Here is a 26,531-nt window from a genome sequence, read left to right as displayed (position 1 = left end):
AGATTGCATCTGTTTGAATTTCACACATTCTAGGGAGAGTGCCTAAATGAGTAATAATTTCTAAGAGAAGGCTCTAATGATATGAAGTAATCAATGTTGGGGATAGTTTCTTGGTTGTCCTATCAGGACAGTGATGCACCAACAGAATCATCTGACAGTTGGAGAGTGTCAAGTTTCTGTAATAGCAAATGATATGGAAATTCAGCAGTCAACACAGCATAATTCCAAACGGAAGTAAGGATTCTTGGGTCCTTACAAGGAGTTATATCTGCTGATGACACCCTCTATCTCTGATCCAGGAATTTTGGATCAGCTTCCAGATTTTAGCAGGAGCAAGTAAGTGGAACAAGTAATCCCAGCACATTCTTGAGTATTCACTGTGGGACTGGATGAATTGAAAGACAGTTTCCTAGGTGTAGCATCTTTCAGCAGACCCAGGCTTGAAGCCTGCCTAGGGTTCATTCCTTTACTGATGTTTGGTGAGTCAAAATGAGTGCTTGGAAAGAAATAGCATATGGTATTGAGCTAGGGATGCCATAGATGAAAGAAACTGCAGAATTTGGGTTATTTCAAATTTGCTTATTGTTAGCAGTCAACAAGTTGGATATTCTTTCATTGCACATAGAGAATTCCTAATCCATACGTTCATTGAAATTGGGACATGTTCAAATAAATGGGCTAAATGTCAGTTTATTAAGTTGGAAAAGAAGATCCTAGTTAGTATTTTTATTTCTCTACCCTGCCTTACAAAACATGTACATCTGTACACAAACACACACATTAAATTTTTTTTTTTTTACAACAGATGCTTTTTAATTAATATATTTGTTGGCTGCATTGGGTCTTTGTTGCTGCCTGTGAGCTTTCTCTAGTTGCGGCGAGCAGGGGCTACTCTTCGTTGCAGAGCACGGGCTCTAGGCGCTCAGGCTTCAGTAGCTGCGGCATGTGGGCTCAGTAGTTGGGGCTTGCAGGCTCTAGAGTGCAGGCTTAGTAGCTGTGGCTCACGGGCTTAGTTGCTTCTCAGCATATGGGATTTTCCCTGATGGAACCCATGTCCCTTGTATTGGCAGGCGGATTCTTAACCACTGGGTCACCAGGGAAGTCCCCACACATTAGATTTTTGTAAGTTCTTAACTTGATGTTTCTCTTTTCTCCCTGACTCTTGTGGCTTTCGATAGAAAAAAAAAAATTTCTCATTCCTAAGCTGTCTAAATTGCTAGGTAAATTTTTGGAGCTGTCCAGCACGGACAAAAAATCGTCAGCAAATTGTCAGTAACTATCTTTACAAACCTACGTGTTACCAGGTATTTATGACTTTAGTGGTAATAAAAGAGATCTGAGCAGCTTTTTCTCCTATATTGAATAATTAAACCCAGTTGAATGCAAAGGGAACAGTTTAGTGGAAGAAGCACTAAAACAGGGTTAGAAGAATTGTATTCTGCCACTAACTATTTTGTGACTCTTTTGTGTATTTTTCTTCTAGAAAGTGAATGTTTTCCCTGTCCATTTTACAAAGTTGTTGTTAAGATCAAATGATATAAGTGATGTGTATATTAAAGAACTTTGAGAGTGCTGTGCGAATGCAAAGCATTATTCTTTGTTGCCTGTCACCCTGTTTAATTTCAGTTAGGTTATGGAATAAGAAATCTTTAATTTCTTTGGGAGGTTGATTGTTTGTCTTTTTTGTTTGTTTGTTTTAAATTGAAACTAAACCTCTATAGGATAATCAGAGGAAAAACTCCTGGACGGTTCCTGCTTGCCTCCATCTACTGTTTTCTTTGTAATTCTCATGAAAGATTTTCTTATAGCATGGGAAACTGGCAGGGGTATAGATCCTAGTGGGAACATGGAGCCTAAAAGCCTGAACATTCTTGGTTTCCTTTATCGCTCATTAAGAACAAAGCATGTTTGGACTTCCCTGGTGGTGCAGTGGTTAAGAATCCGCCTGCCAGTGCAGGGGACACGGGTTCCAGCTCTGGTCCGGGAAGATCCCACATGCCGAGAAGCAACTAAGCCTGCGCTCATAGCTAGTAAGCCTGCACTCTAGAGCCCACGAGCCACAACTACTGAGCCCTCGTGCCACAACTACTGAAGCCCATGCACCTAGAGCCTGTGCTCCACAGCAACAGAAGCCACCACAATGAGAAGCCCAAGCACCACAACCAAGACTAGCCCCCACTCGCCACAACTAGAGAAAGCCTGAGTGCAGCAATAAAGACACAACACAGCCAATAAAAATAAATAAATAAATAAATAAGAACAAAGCATGTTTGAACCATTCTCCCAGTTATTCAGACTCAAATTTTAGCCTTTTTCCCCCCTTTTTATTGTGGAAAATTTCAGTTATATATTGATAGAAATACATGGAATGATATAATGAATGCCATATACCCATCATCTGGCTTCAGAAATTATTAACACATAAGTTAGTCTTGTTTCATTTATGACTGTACACCAACCTGGGTTACTTTGAAGCAAACCCCAAACACCATAATTTCATCCATAAGTATTTCCCTATGTATCTCTATAAAGCAAGGACTCTTTCAAAATATGTAAACATCATACCTGTATCACTTCTCAGTATCATCAAATATACAATTAATGTTCAAATTACTCTTAGAATTTCACATTTTTTTTTATAATTGAAAAAGTGCTGGAGAAAGATAGTGGTGATGACGTACCACGGTGATTGTACTTAATGCCACTGAACTGCACACTTAGTTGCACCGTAGCATGTGGGATCTTCCTGGGGCAGGGATCAAACCCGTGTCCCCTGCATTGGCAGGTGGATTCTCAACCACTGCGCCACCTAGGAAGCCCCCTGAACTGCACACTTAAAAAGTGTTGAAATGGGGAAATTCCCTGGCAGTCCAGTGGTTAAGACTCTGAGCTTTCAATGCTGAGGGCACAAATTCAATCCCTGGTTGGGAAACTAAGATCCCACAAGTGGTGCCACAGGGCCAAAAAAAAAAAAGATTACTCCAGTACCTCATTTAAGTGGAATCATATGTTTGTCCTTTTGTGATTGGTTTATTTCACTTAGCATAATGTGTTTAAGATTCATCCATGTTGTATCATGTGTCAGAATTTCCTTTTTAAGGCTGAATAATATTTCATTGTATGTATCTACCAAGTACTTAGTTTAACCATTCATTCATCAGACACTTGGGTTGCTTCCACTTTTTTGGCTGTTGCGAATATAGCTGCTATGAATATGGATCTGTTCCAGTCTCTGCTTTAAATTTTTTCTGGGTATATACCCAGAAGTGAAATTGCAGGATAGTATGATAATTCTATATTTAACTTTTTGAGGAACCACTGTACTGTTTTGTATAGCAGCTGCTCCATTTTACATTTCTACCAGCAGTGCACGAGGGTTCCAGTATCTCCATATCCTTACCAACACTAGTTATTTTCTGGGTTTTTGTTTCTTTCGTTTTGTTTTGCTGTTCTAATTGGTTCGAGGTTGTCCTCATTTTTTAAATTCAGTTCCTACTGAAGGACATTTGCTTTTGAAATCTGAGCTTGGTATTGATGTCCTTATTCATCTTTGTAGGGCCAGCACCTAACATAGTACATAATGCATAATAACTGCTAAGTAAAGGCTTAAGTGAGTTAATGAACTTTATAAACTGTGAATTCCTTAAGAGGTAGTAGTAGTCATGGTTGTGGTTGTGGAGTTGTAAATAGTGATGGGCTTTTGGGAATGTTAATGGTAATCCTCATACAAGTACCAAAGGTACCACTTTCCTGTGAACAGTAGTGTTTTGCTTTGCCCTTTTTTTGGGGGGTGGGAGGGAGGGGGGTGAAGATCAAAGTGACATGAAGCTTCCAACATTATGTGCTTACACTTATAAGTGGTGTAGTTAAGAAAAAGAATAAAACAAACCAACTCTGTCATCTCTAGACCTCTCATGTTCCTTCTGTCTTAATAGTCTCATCTCCATCTTTGCCTGTTAAATTCTAATGGTTGTACTTCATACATTAATAAGTAGCAGAAAAAAAGGAGTAGATAACAAAACATTACATGTGATATCATCCTGTTTTTGTTGAAGAAAAAAAGTATATTCATGTTCATGTGGAGTAAGTTATGTGGAAAGATTTTTGCCAAGGCCAAGAGTGATTGTTCCTGAATTAGCATAATTTATTTGTGTTTTCTATGTTTTTCATTTAATATTTGTATCAATATTTTCTGATTTTTCTGTAAGAAATCCATTGTGTTTTTAAAATAGTAAAATTAGTACAGAAACTTTATTTTTAAAAATCTCAGCTGTCCTTTTTTGTCTAGCTCCCAGTTCCAGTGTCTAAGACTTAATTAGTATTTATTAAATGTATTTTGATTGAATGATTGAAACTTAAGGAAGAACTTGATAAATGCCAGAAATCGATATAAAGTGCTAAGAGGATTCAAAAAATAGAAGGATCATGTGTGGAAGAGATCAGTTGGAAATAATATTTGAATTGACCTTAAAAGACAGATAGGTTTTTTGCTTGTTTTTAAGAGAATACTATAACATACCCCTTTGTAGCAATAATTAACATTTTGTGGATAGGCTTCTTAGGAATTGAAATTTTTTTGATTATATTTATTCTTGAAATTCATGGCTTATATCTTTAGAATACATGCATTATCCAGCAGATTTACCTCTCATTTTATTATCTTTTGTTTAGGTTAATACTGATAAGGTGGTTTTCCCTAAGCAAACAACAGTTGTAGTTAAGTGGATTGAGAAGCCTATTATTGTGTGACAGGGAAACCAGCCAGGAGTTAAGAAACTTCTAAATTGAAAAATGTACACACAAATAGTGGAGAATTAATTGCATTTAGTTATTTCTGACTATAGGAAAAAAATAGCTTTAAAATTTTTAATTAATTTTCTTGTGTACAAATCACTTTAAAGGAATGCCTTAAAAATACTTAATTTTAAATTAAAATTACTAAGTGTGATAGAATTTGGTTTGTAAAGTTTTATCTTTTGAGACAGACTGTAATTCACAACCATTCATGATATTTGAAAAAAGTTCACATCCTGAAGAAAAGTCAAATTTTATGGGCTGCTCTGGAAACTCCATGTTGACTTAAGAAGATAAATATACTCCTGTGCTAGTGTCATATTTCTGCAAACCAACTCACTGAATATTGGAACATATGTAATATGCTGTCATAGGACATTTAAAAAAATCAGATTTGTAAAAGAAAAGCAAATCTATGGGATTAAAGGTATTTTACAAACCTAGAATATTTTATATATATATATATGTAAATTCTTAAAGTTTTAGATCTTTTCTCATTAGGAATTTTATTGTTACAAAAACGTTTTTAAAAGTTCTTATTTTTAATCACTTAAAATTATTTTAAAAAGTTGCTTTTGAATGATTTCTTACTCTAATTTGAATCTGAAATAGAATGAATTCCATTTTTGAATTTTCAAGGCCGGTCCACGTTTGGTTTCATGTTTAGTGAATTTAGTCATAATATTCCCAAACCCAGTAGGATACAGTTTCTATGGTTATCAGACCCTTTGTAGAGTGACAAAGATTGGAATTCTGATTCTCATGAGTCAAATTTTGACCTTTGACTCTGTCCCCTTTTCACACTCCTTGCTAAAGCTTGAGCTGTTGCTATGCTTGAAGGCTTGTCAGCTAGCAGGTTCCTATGGTAACAGGAATGGGAATTTCAAAGAAGAAAGAGAATGAGAGCACAAAGGCTTGGTTGATTTGAATTTGAACAAAGAATAGAAGGTTCCATGTCGTGCACCTTTGTTGAAGAAACCAGAAATTTAATTTTAGAAAGTTACTTTTCAGTTTGTAAACTTCGTATACCCTGGTCTTAACTTAGTGAATAAAGTATTACTGCTTAGAAAGTACTCAGTAAGAATCTTTAGCTAAAGTTCCTTTTTTCTCCTTTATGAAGAGCTTTGATAGTATTCCTTATCTTATTTATTCTCAACTTTGCAATATTCAGGCTAACTCATTTAATTTTGATTTTGCTGAGGTTAAAAATTGTTTGGGTTAAAATCAAGGCAATTTGTTTATTTGAAAAATTTTAATTTTTTATTTTTACATAACAGCTTTGTTGAGGTATAATTTGTGTACAGTAAATTGCACCTATTTAAAGTGATCAGTTTGATGAGTTTTGACAGATGTGTGTATCCGTGAAACCATCACCACTATCACGATATAAAACATTTCCATCACCTCAAAAGCTTCCTTGTGTCCCTTTGTAGTGCACCTCCCTGAGTTGACTCCCTCTTCCAGGCAACCTACTTTCAGCCGCTGTGAATTAATTTTCATTTTCTGAGTTTTATATAAATGTAATCATATAGTATCTACTTTTTTATGTCTGGTTTCTTTCACCCAGCATAGTGATTTAGACATTCATGCATGCTTTGTTTTGCTTTTTAAAAACACCGTTCCAATTGACAGTTGACTTTCTCACTTGGGAGTTGAGAACAGGGTTCCTCATGCCCATCAAATAGGCCTTCTGAAGTTTTATTAATTTGCAACTCTTTCCTAATCTCCTTTTAAGCTGTCATTTACTGGGTTCTGTACTCTATTTTATATATTCTTATTTATATGTATTAAGGCCATTTTATAGAGGAAAAACTGAAATTTGGAGAGATTACATAGAACAAATTGGTTAAGCTCAAGGGCTCTGGATAAGAATGCCAGGGTTTAACTCTCAGGACTGTCTTTGTAGCTATGTGATCTTGGGCAAGCTACTTAACTTTCTATGTCTCATTTTTTTCTTGCATATTATAAAATGGGATGACTAATGATAGTACCTACCTTATGGGATTGTTGAGAAGATTAAGATGTGTGAGGCCCTTAAAACACTGCCTAGCCTGTAGTAAATGTCAGTAAATGCTAGCTGAGATACAGCACAAGGTACTTGTAGCTATTAAGTGGCAGAAGCATAAACTTACAGCTTGAGACTTAGTGCAAGCAGCACAAAATAGTCACTCAACTCAATTTTATAATTCATGACGGGACGCACAAATGGAGGTTTTACTAAATAGTAAAATAACAATATCTGATTAGTTGGTATTGTATGTTATTACTGAGTACCAAGCAAGTTTGAGACTTACTTAAGGCATACATATGCATATATGTATGGTGTATGTACATATATCAAAATAGTGCAGAGAGATTCTGCATACTGTACCTAGTTTTCCCCCAGTCTTCCTATCTTCTGTAACTGTTACACAGTATCAAAACCTGGAAGTTAACATTCCTACAATCTATAGTCCTTATCATAACAGTTTTTACATGTAGTCATTTTTGTGTCTGTATATGCACATGTGCATGTGTGTATATTGTCATTGCAATGTTATCACGTGTATAAATTCATGTAGCCATCACTTCGGTTAAGATAGGGAACTGTTTTATCACCACCAAGGAACTCCCTTGTGCTTCCTTCCCCCTCCCCCCTTTCCTATTTCCAAACAACCACTAATTTGTTCTCTATCTCTATAATTTTGTCAAGAATTTATATAAATAGAATCATACAGTATATAATCTTTTGAGATTGGCTTTTTTCATTTAGCATAATACCCTTGAGGTCCATCCAAGCTGTTGCATGTATCAGTAGTTACTGTTTTTAATTGCTGAGTGGTATTCCGTTATAGAGATGTTCTGCAGTTTGTTTAATCATCCACTGAAGGATACTGAGTTGTTTCCAGGTCTTTTCTATTACAGATAAAGCTGCTATGAACATTCATGTACAGGTTTTTGTGCAGACGTAAGTTTTCCTTTTGGGGGGATAAATGTCCAGGAGTGTGATTGCTGGATCATATGATAAATGTATGTTTGGATTTTTAAGAAACTGCTCGACTATTTTCCTTAGAGGTTGTACCGTTTTACAGTCCCACCAGCAATGTATGAGAAATCTACTTTCTCATCATTCTTGCCACTATTTGCTATTTTCACTGTTTTTATTCAGCTTTTCTAATATGATGTGGTGTTATCTCATGTGGTTTTAATTTGCATTTCCCTCATGGCTGATAATATTGAACATCTTTTTATGTGCCATTTATATATCCTCTTTGATAAAATGCACATGTCTTTTGTTCATTTTCAATCAAATTGTTTTTTACTTTTGAGTTTTGAGAGTTCTTTATATAATCTAGATACAAATCCTTTGTTGGATATATGGTTTGTAAATAGTTTATCCTAGTCTATAGCTTGCCTTTTCATCCTTTTAACAAGGTCTTTAGGAGAACAGGAGTCTTAAATTTTGATGAAGTCCAGTTTACCAGTTTTTTTTCCTCTTGTGCGACTGTGCTTTTGGTGTCATTTCTAAGAACTCTTCAGCCTGGATCTGGAAGATTCTCTCTCTCTTAAGTTTTATAGCTTTATGTCTTACATTTAAATCCATGATCAATTTTGAGTTAATTTGCATAATGTAAGTTTCTTTTATTTTTTTTTGCCTGTGAATGTCCACTAGCTTCAGCACTATTTGTTGAAAAGACTATCCTTCCACCATTGAATTGCTTTTGCTTTTTTGTCAAAAATCAGTTGGCTGTCCTTGTGTGAATTTATCATCTGGATTCTCTTTTCTGTCCTGTTGATCTTTGTGTCTGTTTCACCACCAATACCACAGTGTCTTGATTATTGTTAGCTATATAGTGAGTCTTTAATTTTTTTTTTTTAATTTTTAAAATGTTTTTTTAATTTTTGGCTCTGTTGGATTTTCGCTGCTACACCTGGGCTTTCTCTAGTGGTGAGCGAAGGCTGCTCTTTGTTGCGGTACACAGCCTTCTCCATGTGGTGGCTTCTCTTGTTGCAGAGCACAGGCTCTAGGCGTGTGGGCTTCAGTTGTTGCAGCACATGGACTCAGTAGTTGTGGCACACAGGCACTAGAGCGTGTGGGCTTCAGTAGTTGTGGCACATGGGCTCAAGAATGTAGGCTCTGTAGTTGTGGCACACGAGCTTAGTTGCTTCGCAGCATGTGGGATCTTCCCAGACCAGGGCCTGAATCTGTCCCCTGCGTTGGCAGGCAGATTCTTAGCCACTGCACCAGCAGGGAAGTCCTAAGTTTTTTAATTGGATAGAATGATTTTTCCCACTTTCTTTTTCAAAATTGTTTCAGTTGTTCTACTTCTTTTGATTTGGGGTGGTTTTTTTTTTTTCATGTAAATTTTAGAATAAGCTTGCCTTTAGCTACTAAAAAGTCATGCTGGGTTTTGATAGAAATTTCGTTAAATCTAGAGATCATTTGGGGGAGGATTGACATCTTTACATGTTGAATCTCCAGTCCATGAACAGTGTGATATGGATAACTCAAGTCCCCTAATAAGCTCTAACCCCCAGTACCTCAGAATGTGACCTTACTTGGAAATAGGGTCATTCCAAATGTAATTAGTTAAGACAAGGAGTAGTGAGGGACTCCTATTCCAATATGACTGGTGTCCTTATAAAAGGGAATTTTGGACACAGGCACGCATAGAGGAAAGATGCGTGAAGAGGCACAGGGAAAATGCTATGTGAAGATTGGATTTATGCTGCCAAAAGCCAAGGAACTACTAGAAGCTAGGAGAGTTGCCTGAAACAGTTCCTTCCCTAGCACCTTTAGAGGGAGCATGGCTGTGCCACATCTTGATCTCAGACTTTTAGCTTCCAGAAACATGAGACAATGAATTTCTGTTGTTTAAGCCACTCAGTTTGTGGGACTTTGTTACAGAAGCCTTGGCAAATAAATACAACTGTGTATCTGTCCATTTATTTGTATCTTCCTTGATTTCATCAGCATTTTGTAGTTTTCAGCATACAAGTTCTTTCTTTTCCCCCACATGTAATTTTTTTTTATTGGGGTATAGTTGTTTTACAGCGTTGTATTAGTTTCTACTGTACAGTGAAGTGAAGTTCCCTGTGCTGTACAGTATGCTCTCATTAGTTATCTATTTTATACATATTAGTGTATATATGTCAATCCCAGTCTCCCAATTCATCCTACCCCCTTCCCCCCCAGCCCCCCCACCGCTTTCCCACCTTGGTGTCCATATGTTTGTTCTCTATGTCTGTGTCTTTTTTCTCCCTCGCAAACAGGTTCATCTGTACCATTTTTCTAGATTCCACATATTAGCGTTAATATACAATATTAAGATTTTTTCTCTTTCTGACTAACTTCACTCTCACTCTCTATGACAGTCTCTAGGTCCATCCACATCCCTACAGATATAATTTTATTTATTTATTTTCAGATCTTTATTGGAGTATAATTGCTTTACAGTGTTGTGTTAATTTCTGCTGTACAACAAAGTAAATCAGCTGTATGTATACATTATATCCCCATATCCCCTCCCTCTTGAGCCTGACTCCCACCCTCCCAATCCCACCCCTCTAGGTCATCACAGAGCATCGAGTTGATCTCCCTGTGCTATGCAACAGCTTCCCACTAGCCATCCATTTTACATTTGGTAGTGTATATGTGTCACTGCTACTCTCTCTCTTGGTCCCAGCTTCCCCTTCCCCCACTGTGTCCTCAGGTCTGTTCTCTACATCTGCATCTTTATTCTTGCCCTGCCACTAGGTTCATCAGTACTGTTTTTTTAGATTCCATGTATATGCATTAGCATATGGTATTTGTTTTTCTCTTTCTGACTTACTTCACTCTGTATGACAGACTCTAAGTCCATCTGCTTCATTACAAATAACTCAGTTTCATTACTTTTTATGGCTAATTAATATTCCATTGTATATATGTGCCACATCTTCTTTATCCATTTATCTGTGGATGGACATTTAGGTTGCTTCCATGTCCTGGCTATTGTAAATAGTGCTGCAATGAACATTTTGGTACATGAGCATACGAGTTCTATATATGTTTTGTCGGATATATACCCAGGTGTTTCTTTTTTAAAAAATAAATGTGATTATAAACATATTGTTTTAATTTAGTTTCTACATGCTCATTATATATAAAAATACAATTGTATATAAGGATATAATTTTTTGGTATGTTTTTCTTGTATTCTGCAACCTTTTTGAACTTACTAATTCTAGGACTAATAAGTTTCTTTTATTAGTCTTTTTTTTTTTTTTTTTACTAATTTGCAGGAGTTTTTTTGAGATTCCTTGGGATGTTCTATGTAGACAGTAATGTCATCTGCAAATAGGGACAGTTTTCTTTTTCCAGTCTCTACACTCTATTTCCTTTTCTTCTTTTATTATTGTGCTGATAGGACTTCGGTGTTGCTGAATAAGAGCAGTGAGAGGAGGTATTCTTCCCTTGTTTCCAATCTTAAAGGTAGGAATCCAGTTTCACTGTGAAGTATGATGTTAACTGTAGGGTTTTTATATATGTACTTTATCAAGTTGAGAAAGTTACTTTCTATATCTAGTTTGTTGAAAACTTTTAAAAATCATGAATGCTTTTTCTGCATCATTTGGTATGATCATGTGATTTTTTTTTTTCTTTGTTAGTCTGTTGATTTGGTGGATTACATTGATTGATTTTTGAATATTGAACCAGCTTTGGAATTCTGGAACAAATCCTACTAGATTGTGGTATATAATGCTTTTAATATATTTTTGGACTTGATTTGCTACTATTTTGTTAAGGATTTCTGCATTTTGTTTGTTGGGAGTATTGGTCTGTAGTTTTCTTCTTCTGTATTATCTTTGGCTTTAATATTAAGTAATCCTGACTTCATAGAATTTGTTGGGATTAGTTCTCTGCTATTTTCTGGAAGAGATTGTGTAGAATTGGTATTCGTTTAAAATTGTTAGTTAGATATTTACCAGTGAAACCATCTGGTCTGGATATCTTTTTCAGGAGGTTTTAAACTATAAATTCAGTTTCTCAAATAGTTTTAGGACTGCTCAGATTATCAGTTTCACCTTGGGTGAGCTTTGGTACTCTGGCTTCTGAGGAATTGGTCTACTTCATCTAAATTGTCTAGTTTATGTGCATAGAGTTGTTTGTAATATTCCTTATTATATTTTTAATGTCATCAGAGTCTCTAGTGATGTCCTCTTTAATTCTTTTTATTAAAAAATTTATTTATTTTTGGCTGTGTTGGGTCTTCGTTGGTGCATGTCGGCTTTCTTTAGCTGTGGCAAGTGGGGGTCACTCTGTTGCAGTACATGGGTTTCTCATTGCAGTGGCTTCTCTTGTTGTGGAGCACAGGCTCTAGGAGCATGGGGCTTCAGTAGTTGTGGCACATGGGCTCAGTTGTTGTGGCTTTCGGGCTTAGTTGCTTTGCAGCATGTGGGATCTTCCCAGACCAGGGATCAAACTAGTGTCCCCTGCATTGGTAGATGGGTTCTTAACCACTGCACCACCAGGAAAGTCCCTCCTCTTTCATTCTTGATATTGGTAAGTTGTGTTTCTTTTTCTCTCTCTTTTTTTAATCATTCTTACTAGAAGCCTATCAATTTTACTGATATTTTCAAAGAACCAGCTCTTGGGTTGAGTGATTTTTTTTTTTTTCCTATTGCTTTTCTGTTTTCAATGTCATTGATTTCTCTTCTTTATTATTTCCTTCCCTTTGCTTGCTTTTGGTTTATTTTGCTCTTCTGGGTTATTATGAATAATACTACTCTGGTATGAACATTCATATACAGATTTTTGCTTGAACTCTAAATTATTTTGCATATATTCCTAGGAGTGGAATTGCTGGATCATGTGGTAATTTTATGTTTAATTTCTTGAGGAGTCGCCAATTTTCCGTAGTGATTGCCTCATTTTACATTCCCATCAGCAAATGTGTGGGAGTTCTGATTTCTGTACATTTTTACCAACACTTGTTATTTGCTGTTTTTTAGATAGGGTTGTGAGTGTGATATTGTATCTCATTGTGGGTTTTTTTTTTAAGAACTTTTATTGAGGTACAGTTAACATACAATAAACTGCATATATTTAGAGTATACAATTTGGTATCCCAGTCTCCCAGTTCATTCCCCCCCCAATCCTCCCTGCTTTCCCCACTTGGTGTCCATATGTTTGTTCTCTGCATCTGTGTCTCTATTTCGCCTTGCAAACCGGTTGATTTGTACCATTTTTCTATATTCCGCATATATGTGTTAATATACAATATTTGTTTTTCTCTTTCTGACTCACTTCACTCTGTATGACAGTCTCTAGGTCCATCCATGTCTCTACAAATGTCCCAGTTTCCTTGCTTTTTACAGCTGAGTAATATTCCATTGTATATATGTACCACATCTTCTTTATCCATTCATCTGTTGATAGACATTTAGGTTGCTTCCATGTCCTGGCTATTGTAAATAGTGGTGCAATGAACATTGGAGTGCATGTGTCTTTTTGAATTATGGTGTTCTCTGGGTATATGCCCAGTAGTGGGATTACTGGGTCATATGGTAACTCTGTTTTTAGTTTTTCAAGAACCCTCCATACTGTTCTCCATAGTGGCTGTATCAGTTTACATTCCCACCAACAGTGCAAGAGCATTCCCTTTTCTCCACACCCTCTCCAGCATTTACTGTTTGTAGATTTTCTGATGATGTCCAATATGACCGGTGTAAGGTGCTACCTCATTGTAGTTTTGATATGCATTTCTCTAATAATGAGTGATGTTGAGCAGCTTTTCATGTGCCTCTTGGCCATCCGTATGTCTTCTTTGGAGAAATGCCTATTTAGGTCTTCTGCCCTTTTTTTGATTGGGTTGTTTGTTTTTTCATTCAGTTATAGGAGTTCTTTATGTATTCTGGATACTAGACACATCAGTTATATGATTTGCAAATATTTTTCACTATGTGGATTGTCTTGTTCACTCTCCTGATAGTGTCCTTTAATACACAAGAGCTTTTAATTTTGATGAAGTCCAATTTATCTAGTTTTTCTTTTGTGCTTGTGTTTTTGGTGTCATATTTAAGAAACTGTTGACGAATCCAACGTCATGAAGATTTATCCTTATGCTTTCTTTTACGAGTTTCATAGATTTTGCTCTTACATTTAGGCCTTTGGTCCATTTTGAGTTAATTTGCATGTAATGTAAGGCAAGCATCCAATTTTATTCTCCTGCATGTGAATATTCAGTTGTCTCATCATCGTTTATTGAAGAGACTGTTTTCCCCCCACTCAGTGGTCTTGGTACCTTTGTGAAAATTAATTGACATACATGTGAAGGTTTATCTCTGGATTCCCAGTTGTATTCCATTGATCTATATATCTAGCATTATGCCAATACCATGCTGTTTTGTTTACTATATCTTTGTAGTACATTTTTAAATGGGAACATGTGAGTACTCCACCTTCTTCATTTTCAAGGTTGTTTTGGCTGTTCAGAGTTTCTTGGATTCCATATGAATTTCAGGATCAGCTTCTCTATTTTGGCAAAAAAAAGGCCATCGGGAGTTTTGAAGAGATTACGTTAAATCTGTAGATCACTTTATGGAATATTGCCATTTTAACAACATTAAGTCTTCCAATCCATGAATAAGGGAAGTTTTTCTATTAATTAGGTCTTCTTTGATTTCTTTCAACAGTATTTTGTAATTTTCTGTTTTGCATCACATTAGTTAAATTTATTCCTAAGTATTTATTCTTTTTGATGCTCTTATAAATGAAATTGTTTTTTAATTTCCTTTTCTTTTTGGCCTTTTTTGAAGTTTATTTTTAATATATTTATTCCTAGAATGTAGAAATACAGGGTTTTTTTTTTTTTCTGTATTGACTTTGTATCCAGTGACCCTAAATTTATTTATTTGATAGTTTATAGGTATTTTTAGATTTTCTTTGTAATCATCATGTTTTGTTAGTCAGGATCAGTTAGGAGACAGAACCACTCAGTGATTTAAACAGGGGAAGTGTAATATAAAGAATTAATTAACTATTAAAGGAGAATAATTATAAGATATAGAGATAGCTCTACAGGGTTCTCTGGGGCTGAGGGGCAATCTTAGAAGGGGCCCCTACCCTGAGGTTAAGACCTTAGTTCTACAAGATATAGTTACAGCTCACTAGATAGCAGAGAACATCACAGGGTTGCCTGGGCCAGGCAACTGGTCCACAGTTATCAGGCAAGCAGGACACAACTCTTCAGGGCACAGGCAAGTGTCTGTCATTATTGGGCAAATAGAGGGAGTCAGGGCACTGCTGCAGCCAGGAGGCTTTGAGCATACAGTCACCATTTTGGGAGGGTTACAGGAAGGTGTTTACTAGGCTGGTCTGGGTCTGTGAGGTTGCTGAAGGATCATTCTAGGCACATGGGCATAGATTTCCTCACATTTATACTGCTGACTATGCAGCAGTCCCAACCAACAGGAGAAGCACCCTTCATCCTGCAGTATTCCTCCAACACTCTATTGAGAAATTTTAAAGTCATGCTCACTGTGAAGAAGAAATGGTTAAAGGAATCCCATCCATTATCACAGAGCATGCATTGAAAGGTGAGTATGGAACTGAGAGATACAAATTTGGTAACTGGAACACACGTCATCTCTGAATAATAACAGTTTCTTTCCAATTCATACGCATTTTGTTTCTTATATTTTTCTTTTTCTTTCTTTTTTTTTGCTGACAAAGCAAGAGACTTTATTGGGGAGGGGTGCCCAAGTAGAGAGCAGCAGGATAAGGGAACCCAGGAGAACTGCTCTCTATATTTTTTCTTTCTAATCCTTTGCCTTTTATTTCTTCCTAATGCCCTAGCAAGGATTTCCAATACGATGTTTAATAGGGTGATGATAACAGGTACTTTTGCCGCATCTTTGATCTCAGGGGACGTATTCAGTCGTTTACCACAAAGTATGAGGTTTACTGTGGTTTGATGTATATGCTTTCTATAGGATTGAGGAAATTCCCTTCTTAGTCTGCTAAGTTTTCATAATAAATTGGTATTGGATTTCATCAAATGCTTTTATTGGCTCTGTTGAATAGATTGTGTGATTCCCCCCCCCACCCCCCCCAACCCTGGCCCCTTTTCTGTAAATGCCATTAATTGCATTAACAGATTTTACAAATGTTAACCAGCCCCCCCAACCCCGGCCCCTTTTCTGTAAATGCCATTAATTGCGTTAACATATTTTACAAATGTTAACCAGCATTTGCTAATTTGGGATATGATTTTTGCATTTATGGTCATGAAATGTGATTTTCCTTTCTTATATATAACCTGCTGAGTTTTGTTATAAAAATTATGCTGGTTTTGTGAGGTATGAGGTGTGTTGGGAAAGTTTCCTTTTTTTCCCTTTTTTTGGGAAGAGTTTGTGTATGATTGCTGTAACTTCTTTCTTAAATATTTGATAAAGTTTTTCTAGGGAAACCATCTTGGCATGGAGGTTTTTTTGGGGGGGAGTGAGGTGGGGGGATGGTTTCCAATGATGGCTTAAATTTCTTTATAAATAGAAGACTACATTCTGTATTTCTTCTTTTATGATTTTTGGTAAATTGTGATCTTCTTCCAAGGAATTAGTTCATTTCATCCTAACGTCAAATTTATTATTTATAGTATCTTTATTATTCTTCTAGTAATTTCCTCTCCTTCATTCCTGATATTGGTAATTTGTAGTTTTTTTCCCCTTTTACTTATTATTGCCTTTCTTCTACTTTCTCTAAGTTTGATTGGCTATTTTTTTTTCTAGCTTCTTGAGATAGACCTTACCATTGATTGTCTTTCAGGCTTTCTTATTTTCTGATATACACGTATCAGATTATACATTTCCTCTGAGTATAGATTTTGCTGACATTTTATTTATTGTCTTTACTATTTAATTCTATATGTAGAGTATATATATAAACATTAAAATGTAATACACATATTATATATAATTAAATACAATTTAAATTTCAGTTATGGTTTCCTTTGTTGATTATGTGTTATTTAGAAGTTTTTTGTCTGATTTCCAAACAGCCAAACGATTGGATATTTTCTAGAGTTCTTTTTGTAATTGATATCTGTCTTAATTCCATTTTAGTCATAGAACAGTCTCTGAGTGATTTTAGTACTTTAAAGTTTTTGTGGCTTAATTTAGGACTTACAATATGGCCAGTTTTGGTAAAGAGTCTATGTGTATGTTAAATAGGTTCCATTCATTGTTGAGTGCCATGATTATAAATATGTTGTTTAGGTCAAGTTTGTAATTGACTTGTTTAGATTTTCTGTGTTCTCATAGAATTTTTGTCTCAACCTTCTTATTGAGAGAAGTGTATCCAGCTTGCTCTGATTATGGATTTGTGTATTTCCCCTTTTAGTTCTGTTTTTTTTTTTAATAGTTTAAAGTTGTGTTAAGTGGTACATATATATTTAGATTTGTCTTGGTGAATTGATTCTTTTATTTTGTCTTTAAGAAATGACCTTCTTTATCTCTGGGAACACTCCTTGTCATGAAGTATACTCTTTCTTTTGGTTCTTTAATTGTTTATTGTTTGCCTTCTTTTTACTTTCAACCTATCTGTGTCCTTATATTGAAAAACGTGTCTTTGTAAACAGCATAGGGTTTTTTTTTGTTCGTTTGTTTATGTTTATACCTAGTCCAGCAATCTTACTCTTCTACCTAGTCTTTAGTCCATTTATATATAATGCAATTAGTGATGTACTTGGAGTTAGTATCTACTATCTTATTACTTGATTTCAATTTTTCCAAATTGTTTTGTATTCTTTTTTCACTCCTATCTTGACTTCTTTTGTATTATTGTATTTCTCTCTTTATTACCTTGTTAGTTGTGCATTCTTTTATTACTCACCCTAGAAATTATGATACGTATCCTTGATTTATATTCTGATAAAAATAATAACTTTGATCACTCCCCTGTTAGTATTCCTCTGACCCTTTATAATTTTATTATTACACATTAATTTACCTGTATTTAGTATGTATTTTAAGACATTTTTGTTTTTACAGAGAATATTAATTTATATGTTCTCACATATTCACCTCTTTTGTTGCTTTTAATTCCTTTTGAATTTTCATCTTAGATTATTTTTCTTTTGTCTTTTAATGCAGGTTTGCTAGTGACTAATTTTCTCAGTTTTTGTCTGTCTGAAAGTGTCTTTACTTGGCCTTCACTTATAAAGGGTAATTTTGCTGGCCATAGAATTATGGTGAGCTGTTATTTTCTCTCAGCTCTTTAAATAAATCATTCTATTGTTTTCTAGTATTCCAAAGTACAACAGTAGTTGTTCTGTTGAAGGTAAGGTGTCTTTTTTCTCACTGGCTGCTTTTAAGGTTTTTTTTTTTTGTTTTGTTTTGTTTTGTTTTTTTTCAGTTCTCAGCAGTTTAAATGGGATATGCTTATGTGTGTTTTTTTGTATTCTGGGGATTTGCAGAACTTTCTGAATCTGTGGGTTGTTGTCTTTAATCAGTTTTGACAAATCCTTGGCTATCATCTTTTTATATGTTGCCTCTATTCATTCCCTCTTTCCTCTTTTGAGGTTCCAATTAATGCATATCTTAGGTTTTTTCATGTGTTTTACGTGTCTATTCTGTTCTTTTCAGTATTTTTCAGTACTTTTTGGTGTATGTGCTTCTGTTGGATATTTCCTATTGTCTTGTTTTCCATTTTGCCACTTCTGTCTTCTCATTTATCTAATGAGTTCTTAATTTCAGCATTTATGTATTTCACTTAGAGAATTTTCATTTGGTTCCTCTTAATGATAGATTCCAGTTTTCTGGAATTCTTTATCTTTTATTTTCTTGAACATATTTCTCATATACAGTCTTGTCTACTAAGTCTAATAGTTGGATTACCAAAGCATTGTAATTTTTTTCCTTTGTTTTTCAGTCATATGGTCCTGTCTCTTAAAATGCCTAGTATTTTTTATTGAGTAGTAAATGTTACAAAATATTGGTGAGGTTTCACATGATGTTATACTAGTACTCCAGGGAAAGTCCACCCTTTCTTCTGCTTAGCAGATAAATGGGGGCTGATCACCTTAACTCAGTGAAGGATGGAGCTGAGTTGAGGCTGGGTTTCAGTTTTGATAGGTCTCTGCCTCCCTGTCATTTGCCCCTGCTACTGATGTGTAGTTGCTCAGGGTCTTCCAGCTGAGAGTGTGGTATGTTCATTTCTCTTGGCAAGACTTGAACCTCTAATTCATGTTTCCTCATACTGATAAAACTGACAAAATCTCAACTCTGTTTTTCAGAGGCTTTCTGCTTAGCTTCGTAGCCTTCTTCCCTGCGCAGCTTCAGAATTTTCAAATATCTTAAAGAGGAAACTGGCTCTCTGTCATACCCAATCCTAGGTACTTCCCCTTTTCACCCATCTGTTCCTTTTGTTTCTAATTTTGTCTTTAGTCTTTTTTTTTTTTTTTAAATTGGAACATAGTTGATTAACAATGTTATGTTTGTTTCAGGTGTACAGCAAAGTGATTCAGTTATACATACACATGTATTGTCTGCTAATCTTGCAAGACTACCAGAACTCTGCTGGTTTCTTTGTTCTCTAGCACCAGCCTAAGCAAAGCTTGATTCTCAGCCTCTTGCCTTACAGCCAGATTCAACAGATACCTTCTTGGAAAAGTGTCTGCACTTATTAGGCCACCTCTCCCTGCTTCCCTGCTCTCTAGATTCTTGATCTCTCTAGTTCTTTTCCTTCAGTAGTTCTCATAGCTTTAAATAGATATTTTGAAAATTTTTTCCTGTATTTTGAAGTTGTTCTTGATGGAAACACTGATTTAACACAAATTACTTCTTCATACTTGGAAATGATAGTCACGTATAGTTTATTATTATATATCAGTTATCACATCCATTATACAGTTAACTTCCTTGACACCAGTTTCTTTAAGCGACTTGGTTTTCTGACTGCGTTGTGTATAGAGGGCCCCTGGAAAATGTTTTATATCAATATAGATATAAATTGACTGAGTCTTAATGGAAAGGCCTGGGGGTGAGAATATCTGTTATCAGTTCAAAATCAGCAATGACTGAAACTTATATAAACAAGTGGAAAAAATATTTGGTAGTCAAAAACCCAGATGCACATTTCTTGGGGTAACTGATCTATTCCTATAGTTATAATAATGATTTTAGTACAGTTTTATGTTTGGGGCCACTATTTTTTTTAAATTTTTACTATATTTTATTTTTGGTTGCTGTTGAGTCTTTGTTGCTCTGCATGGGCTTTCTCTAGTTGTGGCAAGCAGGAGTGTTCTTCATTGTGGTGCGTGGGCTTCTCATTGCATAGGCTTCTCTTGTTGCAGAGCACAGGCTCTAGGCACGCAGGCTTCAGTAGTTGTGGTACACAGGCACATTAGTTGTGGCTTGCAGGCTCTAGAGCACAGGATCAGTAGTTGTGGTGCACAGGCTTAGTTGCTCTGAGGTATGTGGGATCTTCCCAGACCAGGGATTGATCCGTTTCCCCAGACAGATTCTTAACCACTGCACCATCAGGAAGTCCTGGGCCACTGTATTTTATTTTTGTTTCCTTAATATCAACTTACATTGTTAGCTCTGTTTACATCATGTGATTTCAGAGTTGAAAGAACTCTGTTTAAAAAACAAATTTTTTTTAATAAAAAGAACAAGAAAATATGAGACCAAAGTGAGATCTCTTCCTTACCTCCCACCCTCAAAATATGTACTACCGTGTATAACTACTTCTCTTCCTCTCTCACCCTTTCCTTTCAGTTCTTGTCCTCTCTCTCCTGTTGATACATGCTAATTGAAGAAAATATAGAAATTGAAATACATAAAAAGAAGAAAATTAAAATCTCTTGTAATCCCATCACCAACCAGTAATCACACTTCTGAGCATTTGACACAGATTTTTTGTGGATTTTCCTATATAAAATTGATCATAATCTTAGTGGTTCTGAGCCAGGCCTTTTTATTAATTATCACCTGTAACAATTAAAATATACATGTAGATTCTGGGACACACCTCATACTTAGCCAAATCAGAGCCTCTAGGGGTAGAGCCAAGAGCGTTTTGTTGAAAAAAACCGGTAACTCCCCTACAGAAAATTTTAATTGCCTTCAGAAAACGGGGAAAAAGGAATATTGCCATATTATATGTAGAAAACTTGTATGCAACTCTTTATCTAATGATTTGATTTTAACTTTTTCCTAGCCATTCCACCCTATGGTGAATTTGGATTGTTCTCGGGATTTCCGGCCATTTCTTTGTGCACTCTATGCTCCTGTTTGTATGGAATACGGACGTGTCACACTTCCCTGCCGTAGGCTCTGTCAGCGGGCTTACAGTGAGTGTTCGAAGCTCATGGAGATGTTTGGTGTTCCTTGGCCTGAAGATATGGAATGCAGTAGGTGCGAAAATCATAGATTTTCATGGACCATTTCTTATGTTGCAGTATATTTAAAATTGTTTTCTAGTTCCATCAGTTTTTAAGAACTTTTTTGAAGTGTGTATATTAGTCACAATTTTGAATAGCAGCTTGATGGCCTCCGAGTTGTTCATTTCCTTAGGCATTCGGAAGCACTAAATGAAAAAGGTGGGGGAAAAAAAACGTTTCTATGAAGAAATTTTTTAAATAATTAAATTAAGAAAAAGATAATCAAGATGTTGATTGTTGGTTTCTCTCCGTTACAAATTTTTTTTGATTATAAAAGTAATGCCATTTATAAAAAATTAGAAAATATAGAGAACATGATCGTTTGTTACCTCCTTATTAAATATCTTTAATGATGATTTAATAGGAGTCGACTGTCTTTACGATTTAAATGTATTTATAGTAGTCCCGTCAGTTCTGTTTTTGTCATGTGTTAACATACCCAGACCCAAAACATGTCAGATACTTTTCAAATCACTTCCAATATGTAGATTGTAAGCATTTCCCAAAGGTTTGAGGATATTTACTGGACAGTCTTACAGATTTGTATGAGAGAACATTATTATTAGTAATAATTTATACAGCAGTAATAGTGCATTTCTTATATAATAATGTTGTGCCTTTTTGTATTCTTAAATGTTTCAAGGATAATAAGATGAATACATATGTAACTCTTATTGCCTAGCTTTGTCCAACCTTAAAATTTTGCAATTTTTGCTTCCGATTTCTTTTTCCTTTTTCTTCTTTTTTTTTTTTTGCCACGTCACGTGGCTTGCAGGATTCCTCAACAAGGAATCGAACCCGGGGCCCTGGCAGTAAGAGTGTGAAGTCCTACCCACTGGACAACCAAGGAATTCCTCAGATTTCTTTTTCTAAGAAATAAAACAATACAGATAGAGTTGAAGATTCCTTCCTTAGTACCTGTCTTGATTTCATTTCCTTTTCTCCCAGCGATGAGATGATCATTGTAATGAATTTGTTGTTAATCATTCCAGTCTTGGTTTTTATACTCTTACTACATATATACATATCCATAAACAACATCAAATTTTTTTACATGTATCTGGGTTTATATCTGTAAGTCTGGTTCATTCCTCTTAATTGCTATATAATGGCCAATTGTATTACTATAATTATTTAGCCATCTCTTACTGGTGGTCATTTAAATTATTTCCAGGGTTTTGCTATTATGGGCAGTGATGCATAGAACACTTTTTTCTCCTTTATGTTTAAAATTAATTTTGTTTATCATCTGACAGTAGCCCTTGGAGATAGGTGAAAAGCAGGTGTTGTTACTCTCATTTGACAGATGGAAAAACTTAATAAAACATGTATTAGTTACTTATGTTCAGTTCACTGGCATTTTGCTTTCTCGTGTTTGTCTACTCTATTTCCCACCTATTTAACATATTTTCTTACCTAGCCCCATCAAACCATTCATCCACTCTCTCCCCAAAACCTGATAGTATTAATAGTCTCTCGTTTAGAAGTCTGTTACCTGGGCAGAAACTCTATTTTTTGTTTTTTGTATCTAACTCCTATTGTTTAGTGGTCTTTCTGTCTTAATAGATTACATGCAAGTATAGAAATGTCATTATGATCTGTCTTTGTTTTGGTAGGATTAAATCTGTTTTATATCCTCTCCAGTGCCTGGGATTGCCTAACTCTGAAATCTTAAATTCTGGCAAACTGATCTTTCGTAATAACCTTTCATTTTTCTGCATCTCTCATATCCTTGTTCCTACTGTACTTGTTTTTCAATTTCATGGATACCCCCAGACTTTTGGGTTTTTTTTCCCCCTCTCCTAATAGCTCCTTCCTGATCTCATTATCTTACTTAGGTTAAGCTTTGTGGTCCATCACATAAAATAATACTTTTGCTAGCAATTTCAACTCATTCCTTTCACTGTACTTGTTCAGATCTCCAGCTGGATCAGTTCAGCTAATTTCTTACAAATTAATTATGCTACATATTTAAGGATTTAAACCACAGCAACTCTTTTTTTTTTTAAACTGCCACCCAGATTCTACCATTTTTAAATTATATTTGCTTTATCTTATCTGTCCCTCTATTGAGCCATTAATCTACCTTATTCTTTGTGTGTATTTCAAAGTAAATTAGAGACAACAGTTATTGCCCTCACAAATATTTTATCAGGTCTTTCACTAACTAGAATTCAGCATTTGTCTACAGTTTTTTCTTTCAGTTTAAAACTTTATAAGGAAATTTACAAATCTAAAGATATCACCTGAGTTTTGACAAATGCCTGCACCTGAGTAAGCCAAATCCTTAGAAAGATGTAGAACATCATCATTACCATTACCTGATGCCCTTACACTTCTTGCTAGTCAATCCTTGTCTATACCATCCTTTGGAAGCAGCTACTGTTTAACGTCCTTCCAAAATAATTACTTTGTCTATTCTAGAACTTCATACAAATGGAGTCATACAGTATGTACTCTGTTGTGTAACTCTTCTTTTGGTGAGGTTGAGATTGCCTTTCTTTGCTCTATTTTCAAGACTCATTAATGTTTTTGTGCTCATCAATAGTGCCTTCCTTTTTCTTGCTGAGTAGTCTTCCATTGTATAAATACACTGTATTTTGCTTATCCATTCTCCTATTGATAGACATTTTAAACCATAGCAACTCTGTTTGCTCTTTGTCTTTGGTCAGTTTCCAATTTGGTCAACAGGATAATTTCTGTTCATTCTCTTTGGCACTTATGCCAAATCCATGTCACTCACTTCAGACCCATATTTCACCTTTATTCTGTATTTGACCCTCATTCCCCTCAACCTCAGCCTGTCTTGCTTTCCTGAAAATCAGTTAGGCCATTTTGTGTGAACTAGTGTGGTCTGCTACATCTCAAACCAGTCCTTCTTAATTTCATTTCTTGTATCCTCTTCCTCTTTCTGGTGCTTCTTAGAGTTCTGTTCCTGTTCTTTTTCTTTCTACATGCTGTCCCTGGATAATCTTATCTCACTGATTTTAATTCTTATTCATATGCTGATGACTCCTAAATCTAAATCCATAGGCTTGGCATCTTTCTGCTAAGTTCCAAATCTGCATATCCAGAAGCCATTGGGTATCCTAACCTGACTTTGTCTCACATACCTTAATTTCAGCATGTCTAAAATTGATTTTACTCGTTGCTCATTTTTTTATTCCTGGAAGGCATATTCATCCTTCATTGACCTAAGCTCCCATATTCAATCAGTTGTAAATTCTGTTGCTTTTATCTAACTAATTTCATAGCTGTCTCATTGTCACTGCCTTATCTGGTTTTAGCTTTGGCTCAGTTGATATCTGTGGTTCTCTTTTTTTGCCCAGCTCAAGTGTCTTCCACACTCCTTCTAGTCATCATTCTAATTACTTGGGTTGAGGGCTGTATAAATATATTTATTCAGGTCATCTATTCAGCAACTATTAATTGGATGTCTTCTGTGTGCTAGACACTGTTCTAGATAGTGAAGATGAGTAGTGAACAAAACGTCCTCTCTGTTCTTATGGAGCTAAAATTCTAGTGGTGGTGGTAGTGGTAGGAGATAGTGTCATATGGTAATGAATGCTAATAAGAAAGAATAGAGTTAGGTGATAGTGATACAGCATGGGGAGGCAGAAAGACTCTATTTCTATGGAGACATTGAGGAAGTCCTTTTTAATAAGGAGGCAGTGAAACAGGGATCTGAATGAAATGAGAGAACAGATTATAAAGATATGTAGGGAAGAACAGTCCAGGCAGAAGAAGCAGAGCAACAGGTGCAGAGGTTCTGAAGTGGAAGCATGCTGGCATATTCACAGAACAACAAGGACACCAAAGAGACTGGAGCCAAGTGAGTAAGGGAAAAGGTAAAGAAAGAAGATCAGAAAGGGACTGGGGATGGGGTCTTTAGAGCTCTATTATAGAATTTGGATTTGACTCTGAGTGAGAAGGGAAGCCGTTAGAGGATTTTGAGCAGGAGAGAGATGATGGATGAACGCAGGAGTGGCATGTCTTTAAAGGATCACTCTGGCTCTTGTGTGGAAATGAAGATCAACTGGAAGCCAATTCCAGAAGTCCAGGGATGAGATAGTATTGGCTCAAATTGGGTGGCCACAGTGGAGGAAATGAAAAGTGGTCAGATTCTGGATATATCGCAAAGTAGAATGACGGGAAGCCCTGGTAGGTTGTGAGATGGTTATGAGAGAGAAGGCATTTCAAGGAGGACCCCAAGGTTTTGGGCCTGAGCAATTAGAAGAATGGGATTACCATTTGTGAAAATGGAGAAACTAAGGAGTGGAAATCAAGAGTTTGGTTTTGGAAGGGTTAAAGAGTGAGGGGTGTGTTTGGTGAATTGGCAGTTGGATATACAGATATATCCATTGATATATCATTATTTATACATACATACATACACACACGTACTTCTGGAACATGCTTACCTCTCCAAACCTTATCTCCAGTCACAATTCATGCACTCTTCATGCCCCAGCAATGCTAAACACACCCTGTTCAAACCTTTGCCTTTGTTTACATTTCTTGCTACAATATTGATTGCCATACTGCCAGTACTGGCAAATACTGATTAAAAAATCCTGTGTTGAGGGACTTACTCTATGAAGTCTTTCATAACCTGTTCCCCTGAAATAATTAATCCTTCTCTTTATCATTTTGCACTTTATATAGATTTTGATTGCTTCATATATCACAGTGTTGTATTTTTTTGTGTTTACAAGTTTGTACCTCCTTTTGGACTCAAGGATAGAGATCCTGGTTTCCTGGGTCTTTTTCTGTTAAAGCCCTGGCATACTGCAGAATTCCAGTAAATGCCTTCATGCAATAAGTTTCTGTCATTTGGCTTTATAATCCAAGCCCTGTGAAGAAAATGATTTGTATTAGAAAATGAAAGATTAATCAGCTTCAGTGTAAGGTTATACATGTTTTTGGCAAACTTAATATCAGTGATAGTTTCTTGGAAACTATTTGATGCATATAACTACTAAATATCTAGTTGGTGGGAATCTGAAGGCTTAGAAACTGATGCTGGCAAGAAATCTAAGATGCAGGAGGTTCATGAGAATAGTGCTCTGAATGGTGTATGTCTGCAACACAAGCCTGTTTTTTCTGTACTATGGCTATGATGCTTTCTCAAGTCTGGAAAATTGTCAGAATGCAGATTTCTTTGGCTGTAACACAGGCATACTGAAATAGGATTTGAGGTGGTAAGGACCAAGAATTTGCATTTTAAAATGACCTTAAGCTTTGCTCATGCACGTCAAAGTTTGAGAATAACTGGAATAGAGAACGCAGTGGACTGGAGAGAAATTAGTAATTGTAGGAAAGAACTAGTTG

General features: G+C 35.8%; 1 protein-coding gene across 2 annotated transcripts in view; it reads left to right on the top strand.

The window, feature by feature from the left end:
* FZD3 (frizzled class receptor 3) overlaps positions 1-26,531 on the top strand; it is an 85,249-nt gene that overhangs the window by 10,973 nt on the left and 47,745 nt on the right. Inside the window, exon 3 of one of the 2 annotated variants that reach the window (XM_057725300.1) lies at positions 20,978-21,174. In XM_057725300.1, coding sequence (XP_057581283.1) covers positions 20,978-21,174 — 197 coding nt within the window. Of the gene's footprint in view, positions 1-20,977; positions 21,175-24,672; positions 25,033-26,531 lie in introns of those variants that run through there. The other variant, XM_057725301.1, reaches the window with a different exon arrangement.

The sequence above is a fragment of the Hippopotamus amphibius genome, chromosome 2 (assembly GCF_030028045.1).
Source record: "Hippopotamus amphibius kiboko isolate mHipAmp2 chromosome 2, mHipAmp2.hap2, whole genome shotgun sequence".
Classification (NCBI taxonomy): Eukaryota; Metazoa; Chordata; class Mammalia; order Artiodactyla; family Hippopotamidae; genus Hippopotamus; species Hippopotamus amphibius.
This window is presented reverse-complemented; position numbering and strand designations above follow the sequence as displayed.